We start from the raw sequence: 16,236 nt of genomic DNA, 5'->3' as shown, positions 1-16,236 counted from the left end.
TTGACCCGGTTGGATGAAAACTTCTGCCGCTACCTTGAGGATGGATGTCGGATCTTCAGAACTGTAAGTCGATCTTCAGGGGGTTAGTGTTAGGTTTTTTTAAGGGTGTATTGGGTGGGTTTTATATTTTTAGGTTAGGGTTTGGGCCTGCAAAAGAGCTAACTGCCCTTTTAAGGGCAATGCCCATCCAAATGCCCTTTTCAGGGCAATGGGGGGCTTAGGTTTTTTTAGATAGTATTTTATTTAAGGGGTTGTTTGTGTGGGTGGTGGGTTTTACTGTTGGGGAGGTTGTTTGTATTTTTTTTACAGGTAAAGAGCTGATTACATTGGGGCAATGCCCAGCAAAAGGCCCTTTTAAGGGCTATTGGTAGTTTAGTTTAGGCTAGGGTTTTTTTTTTTATTTTGGGGGGACTTTTTTATTTTGATAGGGCTAATAGATTAGGTGTAATTAGTTTAAATATCTGTAATTTGTTTATTATTTTCTGTAATTTAGTGTTTGTTTTTGTACTTTAGCTAATTTAATTTAATTTATTTAATTGTATTTAATTTAGTAAATGTATTTAATTATAGTGTAGTTTTAGGTGTTATTGTAACTTAGGTTAGGTTTTATTTTACAGGTACTTTTGTATTTATTTTAGCTAGGTAGTTATTAAATAGTTAATAGCTATTTAATAACTTTTGTACCTAGTTAAAATAAATACAAACTTGCCTGTAAAATAAAAATAAACCCTAAGCTAGCTGCAATGTAACTATTAGTTATATTGTAGCTATCTTAGGGTTTATTTTATAGGTAAGTATTTAGTTTTAAATCGGAATAATGTAGTTAATGATAGGAATTTTATTTAGATTTATTTAAATTATATTTAAGTTAGGGGGTGTTAGGGTTAGACTTAGGTTTAGGGGTTAATACTTTTAGTATAGTGGCGGCGACGTTGGGGGCGGCAGATTAGGGGTTAATAAATGTAGGTAGATGGCGGCGATGTTAGGGATGGCAGATTAGGGGTTAATAATATTTAACTAATGTTTGCGAGGCTTGAGTGCGGCGGTTTAGGGTTTTATATGTTTATTATAGTGTCGGCAATGTTGAGGGTGGCAGATTTGGGGATTAATAAATTTATTATAGTGTTTGCGATGCGGGAGGGTCTCGGTTTAGGGGTTAATAGGTAGTTTATGGGTGTTAGTGTACTTTTTAGCACTTTAGTTATGAATTTTATGTTACGACGTACCATAAAACTCTTAACTACTGACTTTTAAATGTGTTAGGACTCTTGACGGGGTAGGGTGTACCGCTCACTTTTTGGCCTCCCAGGACAGATTCGTAATACCGGCGCTGTGGAAGTACCATAGAAAAAAAGACTTTACGAAGTTTACGTAAGTCGTTTTGCGGTAGGGCCAAAGAAATGTGCAGTGACCCTAAACCTTCAAGACTCGTAATACCAGTGGGCGTAAAAAAGCAGCGTTAGGACCTCTTAGCGCTGCTTTTTTACCCTAATGCAGAACTCGTAATCTAGCCGACTGTTATAATGGCAAGCCCATCAGTCTTCATACTTAAGTCCAGATTGGCTCCTCCAGGAAAAGGAATGTGATGGGTGGAGCTTGGCCATTGAAAAAGAACAGCAGCAAACAAGAAATTACCCTGTTTTAATAGCATTCTGACTGCTGTTATGTTTATTTATTGTAAGAATGTAGAAAAATTTTGTAATCACAAGGTGTTAACTGTCCCTTTAAAAGCAATGCCTGCTTTAATTGACAAGCTTCATAAACACTGGTAATTGTTTTAACCTTATATTTTTTACAAGTAAATTCCACCAATAAACTATACAGCAATATACTACTAAATACCAGGACAGGTTGTAGGTCAGTGCACAATATGTTGATTTTTTTTTGCTTATGCTCAATTTATTTTAAATGTTAGGTAAAAACACTAAGGAGTGTATTAATTATGAGGTGAATAACAGGTGAATTGAAACATTTCAATTCCAGCCATTAACTATGCATTATGAAGTGCCAAACCCAGTGAATATCTCCTGCAAAAATAGCTAAAATAGCCCTGCACATTGCATTGTTAATGCTGTATACAGTTCACCTAATATAGGAGAGTTTCAGGTGAATTGTATACAGCATTAACAATGCAATGTGCAGGGCTAACTTACCTCTTGTAGCAGGAGATACTTTCTAGGTTTGGCCCTTGATAATGTATAGTTAATGAAAGATTTCAAATCACCCACAAGTATTTAATTCTTGTTTCAAGAACTATGTGCTTATTTTGTGCGCATCATATTAGTTGTCTGTGTAGTTATCCCAATTGCTCACATTCCAAAATAGTATTTTTTAATAGATGTATGTAAAAATACTAATATATTTCAAACCCAACAATCAAGTAACAAAATGTTACTTGCACTGAAAGAAGCAAGAGGCATGGCCTCGAAACGCGTCATGAGCAAAGAGTGTGGACCACTGCAGGTCCTTTCAGTGAAGGATAATTTTCTTACTTGATCGTTATTTTTTATATACCTTTTTAATCAAAATTATTTAAAATCAAAATTTACAGACTTTCAGCTGTTTGCAATGATCAAATCAAACAAATGCATTTGAAATAGCTCAACACAACGAATGCTTCAAGTGGTTTCCCCAAATGTAACTGAAAATGCAACTTTTAATGACTTCTGCAGTCTCAAAATTATTTAACCCTTTCATGTAAAGCATCTTTAGTACTTAGTAGAGCACCCTTTTGCTCTTATGATCTGCTGCAAACGAGATGTATAACCAGACACACTAGTTTCTAGCAGTGTTCCTGAGGAATCTTAGTCCATTCCTCATGAGCAATGGCCTCCAGTTTAGTAATATTCTTGGGTTTGCGTGCTGCAACCCCCTTCTTCAAATCCCACCAGAGATTTTCTATGGGGTTCAAGTCAGGTGACTGTGATGGCCACTGTATAATCTTCCAGGACTTCTTCTGCAACCAAGCCGTGGTGGAATTTGAGGTATGCTTGGGATCATTGTCCTGTTGAAAGGTCCAATGATGCCCAAGCTTCAGCTTCCTCATAGGCGCAATAACTATTTCACCTAGGATTTCCTGATACTTCAATTAATTCATCTTGCCTTCCACATGCTGTAGGTTTCCAGTGCAAGGGGATGCAAAGCAGTCCCAGAGCATCACCGAGTCACCACCATGCTTAACTGTAGGCAAAGTGTTCTTTTCAGCGTATATGCTTCATTCTTCCTTTTCCAGACATACCACTGATCCATTGGGCTGAAAAGTTCCAGTTTTGTTTCATTGCTTCACAGAACAGAATCCCAAAACTAATGTGGCTTATTTATATGATTTTGAGCATATTGGAGCTGACTTTTCTTGTGCTTTTGGGTTAGTAGTGATATACGTCTTGGAGTTCTGGCATGTTAACCTTCTGCGTTAAGTACGAGCCTTACTGTGCAAACTGAAACATCAGTGCCTGTTGTCACCAAGTCTTGCTGCAGGTCTTTTGTAGTCACTTGAGGGTTATTCTCAACCTGCCTTCTCAGAAATCTGGTTGCAGCCGTTGATAGCTTTCTTTTTCTGCCCCGTCCAGGTAGTGTAACATCTGTTCTTTTAACTTTGAACTTTCGAACTATGCTTCCGGTGTCTCTAGGAACATTCAGTGCCCTCACTATCTTTTTGTATCCTGTTCCTTGTTTGTGAAGGGCGATGATCTCTTCTCTTAACTTTTAGGACCATTCTTTTGACTTAGCAATATTTCTAACATGCAGTCAAACGTGACATTCAACAAATCCCTAACCAGTTCAGGTATTTCATGTGTTCTAGCTCAAACACACCTGGTGCAATTAATGAAGCTCTTGATTAGTTGCACCAGGTGTGCTTGAGACAACACCTATTTTGCATATTTATGTTGTTGTGAGGGATTCTATTTAGGGGGTTGAATCATTTTGAGACTGCAGAATTCATTAAAAGTTGCATTTTCAGTTGAATTTGGGGAAACCACTTTAAACATTCATTGCCTTCAGCTATTCCAATTGCTTTTGCTTGATTTGTTCTTTGCAAACAGCTGAAAGTCTGTACATTTTGACAATAAACCTGATTTGCAATGGGGGTTGAATAATTTTGATTACAAACTGTTTATTAGTATTTGCATTTTATATGCTTTATATATTCTTTTAATATATAGCGATTTAAATTTCCTTTTTACTTTACAATTAGGGCACTCTCTGTTTGTGCTCTAATTTTTCGATACATTCAAAACTGTATGTAAATGCTTTTAGATAACATACATTAAAGGGACACTGAAATTAAAAAAGAGAGATCCTTTAAAACATTGCAGTGAGGAGTGCATATTAATAGCATTGAAAGAACCTTTTAAGTTTGGGCCTAATTGTACTTACCTCCCACCTTGGCCAAATCTCAGTATTGCAATGTAATAGCACTTTTGGTAGATTTATCAAGCAGCGGATGTTGCACTCTACCCCTGTTGTTTCAGGTTCCCCTGAAACATGAGTTAAGAAGCAGCGGTCTTAAGCCCGTTGCTCCTTAACTTGTCCGCCACCTTTGAGGTTGTGGACAACAATCATCCCGATTCGAATACGATCGGGATGATTGACACCCCCTGCTAGCGGCCGATTGGCTGCTAATGAGCAGGGGGCAGTATTGCACAAGCATTTCACATGAAATGTCTGCCTGACACATGATAATTCGGCCCCTTAGTCTGAACTTCAAATAAGCAGTAGATTTTTTTCTGACAAATTTCAGTTATTGTGTATTTCCACTCCACCTGTATCATGTGAAAGCCATCAGCCAATCACAAATGCATATACATTTATTCTGTGAATTCTTGCACATGCTCAGTAGGAGCTGGTGACTCAAAAAGTGTAAATATAAAAACAATGTGCACATTTTGTAAATGGAAGTAAATTGGAAAGTTGTTTAAAATTGCTGCTCTATCTGAATAAAAAAAGTTTAATTTTGACTTGAGTGCCCCTTTAAATGGATATAAAACCCAACATTTTTCTATCAAGATTCAGACAGAGCATACAATTATAAACAACTTTCCAATTTACTTCAATTATCGAATTTGCTAAATGTATCCTTTGTTGAAGGAGCAGCAATGCACTACTGGTAGCTACCTGAACACATTGGATGAGCAAATGACAAGAGGCATTTATGTGCAGCCACCAATCAGCAGCTACTTCCTAGTAGTGCAGAGCTTCTCCTGAGCCTACCTAGGTATGCTTTTTTGAAAAGGATAACAAGAGAACTAAGCAAATTAGCTGTAACAGAGGTAAATTGGAGAGTTGTTTACAATTGCAAAATCTATCTGAATCATAAAAGAAAAACATTTTTTGTCCCTTTTAAAAGTGCAATGCTTTCAGCAAAGTCTCTCTTTTATAACTTTAGTTGCTATAAAAAAATCCATATAATAATTTTAGCATTTAAGAAACAGTATTATTCTTGTGTTTACAATATAGTATAATTACAAACATCATAAAACATCTAGCTAATTTTTGCAGTAACATAGCTTTGACACTTGTAATGGAGAAAATCCCTACTTAAAAATCTCAATAACGAGGAGTTTTCATGCAACAATAACTTTAATTCTACAGCAGTTTAAGCTCTCTCTAATTTTACATTGGTCACTTACATACATTTACAAGGTGCATTTTGTTATTCATATGAATTCAGATGATGATTAAACATTGTTCTCAGAAACAACAAAAGATTCTAGTTTTCTGTTTTTTTTTATTGCATGTTAACATATGTAATTAGCTGTATTTATCTTCCATAGTATCATTAAATCTCAAAACCCATTTTAATCTTGATTTTCTCTCTTCTCTATATCAGCCTGTTTCTGGACCAATACAGAGTCTGCCTTGTTGATGCAATAAAGAGATTACTCCAGCCCAGTGTAAGTATGTTTCTATTTTCTCCTGAACGATGGCTTCAGAATAATTAGACTGTGCACAGTGATTGAGAGAGTAATGGAATGGCAGGATTAATGTCATGTAATACTTTAATACTTATTATGTCCAACTTCAATTGAGTCTTCTAATCTATCAGATTCTTTCCTAATCATAAACTAGGAAAGTTCTTATACTTGGCCTTCTGATAAGGAACACAGTGGGTAGTAAAATAAATGAAAACACTTCTAAGATAGGGTGAGCTTCTTTTTTTTTTCTTTTTTTTTTTAATTAAAACATTTCTTGGGTATTTTCCTTAGGCACAATTACATTTGTGTTCGAGGGACATTCTAATGCAAAAAATTACATGCTCTACCTAGTTAACTTTATATTTAAATCCATCAAAGTGGTTTAACACATAGAAAAATGCTGGCTATGTGCACCTGGTACTCTTTATTGGCTCACTGGTAGTTTCCTGCTTGCTGCTTCTGAACAGGACTCAATCTATGTGTTTAAACTTTCTGTAGGGTTAAACACCATAGTTAGCTATGATTAAAGGGACAGTCGACTTGAAAATTGCTATTGCTTAAAAAGATAGACAATGAGGCCTATTTATCAAATTTCTGTCGGACCTGACCCGACAGGCATCGCTGAATGCAGAGAGCAATACGCTCTCCGTATTAAGCATTGCACCAGCAGCTCACAAGAGCTGCTGGTGCAACGCCGCCCCCTGCAGACTCGCGGCCAATGGGCCACCAGCAGGGAGGTGTCAATCAACCCGATCGTACTCGATCGGGATGAATTGTGGCGATTCCTGTCCTCCTGCTCAGAGCAGACGGACAGGGTTATGAAGCAGCGGTCTTTAGACAGCTGCTTTATAACTGCTGTTTCTGGCGAGTCTGAAGACTCACCAGAAACACGGGCCCACAAGCTCCATACGGAGCTTGATAAATGGGCCTCAATCCCTTTATTACCCATACTTCAGTTTTGCATAACCAACACTGTTATAATAATTAGATATGTGCATGAGGGTGTTTCGGATACCTCTACATGAGGAAGAAGGCGGACACTAGTGAAGTTTGGCTATTTTCAGAGCTGAATTTATTCTTGTGAAACTGCAACACACTAGGATCGAGATTTGTACAGATCGTAGTGTGTTGCAGTTTCATAAGAATAAATTTGGCTACGAAAATAGCTGAACGGCATGAGTGGCCACCTCCTTCCGCATTCAGAAGTGTCTGAAACCTCCTCATGCACATATCTAATATTGATATAATTTTGACCTCTATGATTACTTGTATCTTATTCACTGCAGACTGCCTCTTACCTCAGTGCTTTATACAATCTTGCATTTTAGCCAATCAGTGCTGGTTCCTGCATAACCATTATCATTCTCTGCAGAAGTGAGCACAATGTTATCTGTATGGCACACATGAACTAGCACTGTCTAGTTGTTGTGCAAGATTTAAAAAGCACTGAGATAAGGGGTGATTTGCAGGTGCTTAGAAACAAGCAATCTGATAGGTTATAAAGTATTTTAATATAACAATGTTGGTTGTGCAAAGCTGAAGAATGGGTAGTAAAGGCATTGGGGTAGATTTAATAAGCAGCGGATGCTGCTTTCAATGCCTAAAGTTTCCTGCTTGCCAGAAACTTAAATTAAGAAGCAGCAGTCTTTTTAGGTGGCGGACTGCAATCATCGTGATCCGATATAATCAGGATGATTGACATCCCCTGCTAGCGGCCGATTGGCCACGAATGAGCAGGGGGCGGCATTTCACAAGCATTTCACAAGAAATGCTTGTGCAATGTTAAATGCCGTCAGCGTATGCTGTCTGCATTTAGCGATGTTGCATTTAATGATGAGTTTAACCCCTGCAAAGGGATTAAGTACATATCTAAAGTCAGATGTACAACAGCCTAGCTTAACACGTCAGCCAATGACTAGAGTCATATAGTTATTTTCAAGCAGCAGCGCAATAATAAAATTAAAGCATCTTCTGTTTCAACTTCAAAGATACACTGTCAAACATTAAAACATGCTGAATAATTAACTCAGTATTGATGATTGATTGATTGATGTCTAATATTTTTGAATGCATCTTTTTTCACTCCATCATTAATATCAATTCATGACACGTATACAATTAATAATTTTAATTCCATATAATTTTGAGTAATTTTATAATTAACACATGTAAACATCCAAATACTTTTATGTAATTATAAAAAATCATTCCAATGAATGTATTTAATTTGTGAACAAGTTGTATATTTAAAAAATATATAATTTTAACTATATTTTATATTCTTTTCAAAACAAAAATATGTATTAACAGTTTAACTGTACATACACAAGAGTTTAACAATGAAAAAAGAAAATCTGTGCAGACAGCATGAATATGACTCTCAAAATGTAATGCAGGAGCGTGTCAGGGCTATAGCAGAATATGGCCGATAAACTGGAAGCTCTAGTTGGAAAAATTACATTCCAACATGTAATCTTGCTTTTCTTATGCCATCCAGCCCAGAATTCTGTTACATGAAAAAGTGAACACTTTTCTGGATAGGGTTATATCTATATGTTATACTGCTGGGCTATCCAGGCTGGATTGCTGAGATTTTTGGTGGCTCAAAGAGAGAAAGATGAAGACTTCTGCCCGGCTGGATGATGACATCTTGCCGCTTGGATGAAGACTTCTCCCGGCTTCGTTGAGGACTTCTTTCCGCTTGGATGAAGACTTCTCCCGGCTTCATTGAGGACTTCTTGCCGCTTGGATGAGGACTTTGCCGGCTGGATGAGGATGGATGTCCGGTCTTCCAAAACTGTAAGTGGATCTTCGGGGGTTAGTGTTAGGTTTTATTAAGGGTTTATTGGGTGGGTTTTATTTTTAGCTTAGGGTTTGGGCAATGTAAAAGAGCTGAATGCCCTTTTAAGGGCAATGCCCATCCAAATGCCATTTTCAGGGCAATGTGTAGCTTAGGTTTTTTAGATAGAATTTTATTTGGGGGGGGTTGGTTGTGTGGGTGGTGGGTTTTACTGTTAGGGGGATGTTTGTATTTTTATTTGCCAGGTAAAAGAGCTGATATCTTTGGGACAATGCCCCCAAAAGGCCCTTTTAAGGGCTATTGGCAGTTTAGTTTAGGCTAGGGGTTTTATTATTTTGGGGGGCTTTTTTATTTTGATAGGGCTATTAGATTAGGAGTAATTAGTTTAAATATTTGATAATTTCTTTTTTATTTTGTATAATTTAGTGTTCATTTTTTTGTAATTTAATTGTATTTGATGAATGTAATTTATTTAATTTTAGTGTAATGTTAGGTTTTACTGTAAGACAGGTTAGGTTTTATTTTACAGGTACATTTGTATTTATTTTAACTAGATATTTAGTAAATAGTTAATAACTTTTTAATAACTAATCTACCTAGTTAAAATAAATACCGACTTACCTGTGAAATAAAAATAAAACATTAGCTAGATACAATATAACTATTAGTTATATTGTAGCTAGCTTAGGTTTTATTTTACAGGTAAGTATTTATTTAGTTTTAAATAGGAATAATTTAGGTATTAATTGTAAATTTTATTTGGAATTATTTTAATTATGTTAAAGTTAGTGGGTGTTAGGGTTATTTTAGAGTTAGACTTAGGGTTAGGTTTAGGGGTTAATAACTAGTATAGTGTGGGCAGCAGATTAGGGGTTAATAAATGTAGTTAGGTTGCGGCGATTTTGGAGGCAGCAGATTAGGGGTTAATAAGTGTATGTAGGTGACAATGACATTGGGGGCAGCAGATTAGGGGTTAATTATATTTAACTAGTGTTTGTGATGTGGGAGTGCGGCGGTTTAGGGGTTAATATGTTTATTATAGTGGCGGCGATGTCCGGAGCGGCAGATTAGGAGTTAATAATTTTATTTTAGTATTTGCGATGCGGGAGGGCCTCAGTTTAGGGGTTAATAGGTAGTTTATGGGTGTTAGTGTACTTTGTGACACTTTAGTTATGAGTTTTATGGTACAGCTTTGTAACGTAAAACTCATAACTACTGACTTTAGATGGCGGTACAGATCTTGTAGTTATAGGCTGTATCGCTGACTTTTTGGCCTCCCAGGCAAAACTCGTAATACCGGCGCTGTGGAAGTCCCATTGAAAAAGGACTTTTTAAAAAGTGTGGTACTTACGTTGTGTGACGGCCAAAAAGGTGTGCGGTACACCTATACCTACAACACCTGTAATACCAGCGGTAGTGAAAAAGAGCCTTAACAATGCTTTTTCACTCATAACGCACAACTCGTAATCTAGCTGTAAATTCTTTAATTCTACAGCATGACATTTAGACATGAATTTATTGCTTACATCACATGAAACAATCTCTTACTGTGTCATATATTAAGAAACATTTCACTCTGCATGTGAAATGTAGGTTGGTTGATTAATTGTTTTCTATTTTACCAAATATTTGATCACAAAAAAGCAGGTTTTATACTTTATTAAAAATGATTTTCAAAATATGTTAAGAATGTGTACTTCTGGCACTACTTTAAAATTAAAACATGATGGATAATTAAATTAATATTGATGAGCGATTGATGTCTAATATGTTTGATAGCATCTTATTTTTAATTTCAACATTAATATCAACTCATGACATTTATACAATTAATAATTTTAACTACATCTAGTTTTAAAATATATTAGTATTAACATGTATAAACATACAAATACTTCATTGTATATATAGGATAGTATGTACATGCCTGACATCAGGAATATGGTACAAAGGCAATAAGCATTGAAAGTCTGGCTGCCTTTAAATCAAAATTAAAAAGTCTTGCATCTGTAGGACCTTTTAATTGTTTTAAGATAGTATTTAGCCCCTGCACTCCTCAGCAGATTTTATCCTCAGGCAACGGGTATCTGCTGGAGGAGTTTGGGGAAGTTGGAATTAATGCTGCTTGTCTGGTGGGGTTGTGTGTCATTATACCCTTTCTGGATACAGAGACAGCTATTCAGATACTCCTAGGGAGCTAATTTACACTAATTTATTAAGTTAAGAAGCAGCGGTCATAAGATGTCAGGATGATTGACAGCCCCTGCGAGCAGACGATTGGTGGCCAGTGAGTAGGGGGCGGCGTCCCTAGAAATGCTTGTGCAATATTAAATGATAATAGCGTATGCTGTCAGCATTTAGCGAGGTCGAGCTGACATGATTCGCAACAGCGAATCATGTCCGCACGACTATTAATAAATCTACCCCTATTATCCTATTATAGTACTATTAAATGTAGGGCTATAAAATCAGGCATACATTTGTACAAATAGGCCGGGGCAGTGCCAAATCTCTTATTTCTTGAAACAACATGTCCCATGTTTGCAACATTGGGTTGACAGGACGTCAAAACTTCTCTCATTTGGAAGAGTATGGCTTCCGCAAAAGACTTAAACCTAATTATTTCCACAATCTGAAATTTCACTGGGAACAACTCCAATACACTCTTGACTGTTGGTGCTCCCTGAGTAACCTTTTCCCTCTTAGAGATTACCCTATTCTAGCTTGTGTGACCCATTCCTCCCCGTTCCTTCTCTTTGAACCCTTCTTCCTTCTTTCTTTTTATTTATTGCCCAATGATCTAAAGGTCTCTGGGCTGGCAAGATTCTTTAAGCATGCTTGCCAGTACTTCTATTTATTTGGTGATATTCTTCAAACCACTTTTTATTATTAAAGGGACATTGTGCACTAGATTTATCTTTGCATAAATGTTTTGTATATAATCCATTTATATAGCCCATCTGGAAGTGTTTTTGTAAAAAATTATAGTTTTGCTTATTTTTTAAAAACATTGTGATCATTTTCAGACTCCTAACCAAGCCCCAATGTTTTAGATGTATACTGATGTCTACAGATTCCTGTGGATCCTGTTTGTATAATCTTTCTTTTAATATGTGGGGGAGGGGTGGCGGTGTCTGCTGTTCCTGTTTTCTGCGCCCCTTTCACTGGGTGTCCCAGCCTAACCACATAAACAGTGCTAAAACTGGGAGCTTCTAAGTAAGTTTTTAATTGAAATTATTTTGATTGATTTTACAGCTATTAACATATCATAGCAAAAAAGTAAATTGTACAGAAAAAAGAAAACAAAATCATTTATCAACATTCAATGGTACCATCACAATTGACATATCACCATCTCAAATTTGTTATATAATAATAAGTTCAGTGCAGGAAATTTCTAAGTTGACAGAGATCCTCAGAACATCTCCTTGTCCTGCTATTTCATGCAGATAGGGACCTTTTCTCCTGATTATTTAAACATAACTGACAAATGTTCCCATCTGTATCCCTAGATGTATTGTATTAAAAATGGGACTACCCACCCTTATATTACTTCATGTCAAAGATCTGTTAGTGACAGATGCCAAGGATTACAGCACCCTATATTACAGATGGAGTTCTATATTTTTTACTGACCATTGAAAGATATCAAGCTACCCATAAAGGAAAATAAAAAAGGGAAACATCAAACAATAAACATCGAACCGTAACCCCACCACCACCACCAGGTATTTCCAGGAACTTCATCAGAGAGTGGAAGCTGTCTGCAACTGTATTATGAAGTTGCTAGTTATATTTTCTTTAGATAACCACCTAAGCATTGAGTGGTTTAGTATATTCAAGACAAGACACTGACCTCATCAGTAACCCAAAAAAACCCTCCTTTCAGTTTTATCTAAGTAAAAGGCTACCTCAAGTACCTTCCCTTATTATCCAGTAAAACCATATTTTTTAGAATTGGTCAGTAGAGCCCTGTGACCATGCAGCTAATTCTGACATTGTATAGATATCTCTGAATTTGTCTATCACTTCTGACCATGTAGGTGCCCCCACCTTCCAATGCCTGGCTATGCATGTTCTTGTACATGTACAAAGTATTCTAATAAATGTATTGATTGGTGGGTTGAAAGGTCTCACCCTATCATTCAGCAGTGCTTGTGAGACTGTTAGTCTGATATTTTCATCCAGCAGACTACTCAGCAGCTCTAACAGTTTCTTCCATAAGAGCTGTACTTTTGAACAATCCCACCACATATGCCTATATGTCCCCCTCTCTTGGCATCCCATATAGCAGTTCCCTTTTTGTTGTGATGTGCAGTGTGATGTCCTCTCTGGGGTATAATACTATTTGAAAGAGGCTTTAATACAATTTCCCCTCATATCTGCACTTATTAATCCTCTACTTGAATTCAGCAAGATTTGATCCCACTCCTTTTTCTCAAGTACCTCACCTATGTCTCTCTCCCATCTCTCCATCAAGGAGGATTTGGTATTATATTTTGCTTCTTGGATCATTAAGTGTATTTGTGATATCACATGCTTCCCTCTGGAGGGAGTACTACAGCCAAGTACTTAGTGATCTCTGATGATATCTGTAAGTACAGAAACCAATGTTTTTTATATGGTTGAATCTTGTCTCGGATCTGGTTAAAAGGAAGCACTCAAGTGTTATTTAGAAAATCTGCCACCCTATAAAGCCCCTTATTTTCCCATTTTCCAACAATCTTCCTGTGTTCTAAGGGTAATACGAATTTAATAGGTAACAGCAAGGATTGAGGTGGACATAGTTTCAACTTTTGGGTTAAACTATTCCACATATGTACTGTCTCCAACGTCACTGCAGATCTGTATTTTAGTAGATTTGATTTTAGAATTGGGTCCCATAGTATATCGGCTGGACTATCGCAGCCTGCAATTTCCACCTCTATTGTCGGCCATGTTATTTCCTTTAAATTCTTTCCCAGAATGGCAGACTGGGCCAGTCTGGAGGCTTGGTAATATTCCACAAGGTTCGGAACACCCACCCCTCCCACCTTCCTGTGTTGCTTTAATAGTTGTGATGCTATTCTTGCCCTCCTATCCCCCCTCAGGAAACGTAACAAATCTACCTGCATAGGGTTCAAATCTGACGGGGGTATTTTGATTGGTAAGACCTGAAAGAGATACATATACAGAGTCTAGGAAGAACATTCATTTTTATAGCTGATAATCGCCTATACCATGAAAAGTTACCCCTTCTTTATTTTTCTAAGTCTTTCCTAATATTTTTTTATAAATAGAGACATAGTTTAACTTATATAGGTCTGAGAAATTACTATTCAGTTTTACTCCTAAATATGTTATATGACTTTTCACCCACGTGAATTTAAAGTTTGTTTCTATCATTTTCCTGGTATGAGGCAGGAGGCAGATCGGGAGAGTCTCACATTTGTCCAAATTAATCTTGTACCCTGATATATCTTAGAATTTCTGTAGGATTCTATAAAGGTTAGGCAAAGAAATCAAAGGTCTGGTTAGAGTCAACAAGACATCATCAGCAAACAGTGTAAGTTTGTGTTCAGTATGTGTTATCTGAACTCCCGAGACGTCTCCCGATGGTCTAATAAGAGATGCAAGTGGTTCTATGCAAATAGCAAACAACAACGGTGAGAGCGGACACCCCTGACGATTCCCATTTAAAATATTTATGTGCCTCGACAAGTATCCCGCCTCACCTACCATCGCTGTCGGCTGGGAATATATATTTTAAGTGCCTGAATAAAGGCACCCCAAAACCCCATGGCATCTAGAACCTGAAACATGAAATTCCAGTCCACCCTATCAAACGCCTTTTTCGCGTCTAATGATAGCAGTAAGGCCAGTTTCTCAGTTGTTGCTAAGTAATCCACTTAGGTTATTCTTCTGACATTATCAGTGGCTTCCCTATCTTTAACAACGCCCACCTGATCTTGATGGATCAGTGAGGGTAAAATTATTTTTCTTAAAAAGTTTGTAATATTCCCCTGTAAGACCGTCCGGGCCCGCCGCCTTACCTGCCTTAAGGTCCCTAATTACTGTCAAGATCTCAGTAGCCGTAACCTCTGAATTAAGATCTGCTAAATCTGATTCCCTAATTGAGTTAAAATTTGCCTTTTTATAAGTCTTCTCGTTTGCATTGAAATATCCCCTGAAGGAGACACCTTCTTCCCATCATATAGAAGCTCATAATATTGGGCAAAACTTTCTGTGATTTCCTGTCGGTTTGAGGTGAGGGACTCATTTTCCTTGTATATTGTGGGGATAGAGAAAAATGTATTTCTTTCTCGCAGCTTAAATGCCAGATGTTTATCCGGGTTGTTTGAATAAAAATAATAATGGGCTTTTAATCTTAAAGCCGCTCTAATAGATGACTAATTTAGTAATTTAGCTAACTCCTGTCTTTTGGACAGGAGAGTTTTATAGACTCTAGAAGATAAGGTGTGTTGGTGGTCTCTCTCAAGCCTTTCAACTTCTCTTTGAAGTGCTTTAACAGTCTGAACCGATTTTTTTTGTGTATATCGATTTCTCTTTAATGAGTTGACCTCTCAAGAAAGGTTTATGGGCAGCCCAAGTTACCAATGGAATCCTAGTGGAGCCTACATTTATCTCCCAATATTCTTGGGGTGCTTTTATCATTCTCTCATAAATCTCGGGATTCCTAAGTAGTGTTGGGTCATATGCCCGGGATCTATGTCTCTGGAAATTCAGTATACCTGAGAGTTCTAAGAAAACAAGTGAGTGTTCCGACCAGACACATGCCTGGGTTCTGGAGGAGACCAGATTAGGGGCTAATATTTTTAATATTTATACTTCGGTATTGCCTGGGCTACAAAATGCATCTCCTGTAGGAAAATGACATTGGCTTTTAGCTTTAGATATTGTGTCATGGCGGTACGCCTTTTATTATCTGTATTGAGACCCCTTACATTGTGGGCAATTTATTTTAAGTTATTCGCCATCAGTTCCTATCTGCCTATCTCTCCTCTTTCCCTTTGCACTAATATTTCCTTGAATAGTATGTGAATAGTTATAATGAGTGCTTCTTTCAATGCCTTGCAAAATCTTTGCCTCCCACTCTCCAATCCCTCTCACCAGGTTTACAGTTATACACGTAGTAAGTAGTACCTGGATTAAAAAAAAACAATAAATAACAACAATGATAATTGGCAACAACTTTTTTTATCCTTTTGGGACAAAGCAACATTTTAGACAAAAGTGCCGTTTCGTAACAACCAATAGTTAGTGTAGTTTCTATGGCGATTCTTATATATTGTTTACAAAGTATTCTCGTTTCTTAACTAAAATCTAAATTATCTCAATCTTATGAGATTCAAAAATAAACTGTGGATCTTTGCAATGGTATATCATCACAAATATTAACTTTCCTTTATGCTAACTCTAGAGAGCAAACCTGACAGTCAACGTTACTTAGCTCTCAGAAGGTAGCCATTGTTCTCAGACATAAATCCTGGTAGAACTGAATAACGTTCCCTTGATACTTAA

At 37.0% G+C, this 16,236-nt stretch overlaps 1 protein-coding gene across 1 annotated transcript in view; it reads left to right on the top strand.

Moving 5' to 3' along the window:
- LOC128657839 (calmodulin-lysine N-methyltransferase) overlaps positions 1-16,236 on the top strand; it is a 307,002-nt gene that overhangs the window by 234,312 nt on the left and 56,454 nt on the right. Inside the window, exon 6 of the mRNA XM_053712261.1 lies at positions 5,831-5,894. Within this exon, the coding sequence (XP_053568236.1) occupies positions 5,831-5,894 (64 nt within the window). The remainder of the gene's footprint in view (positions 1-5,830; positions 5,895-16,236) is intronic.

Source organism: Bombina bombina, chromosome 4, assembly GCF_027579735.1.
Source record: "Bombina bombina isolate aBomBom1 chromosome 4, aBomBom1.pri, whole genome shotgun sequence".
Taxonomy (NCBI): domain Eukaryota; kingdom Metazoa; phylum Chordata; class Amphibia; order Anura; family Bombinatoridae; genus Bombina; species Bombina bombina.
The sequence above is the reverse complement of the archived record's forward strand: the minus strand, read 5'-3'. Positions and strand labels throughout refer to the sequence as shown.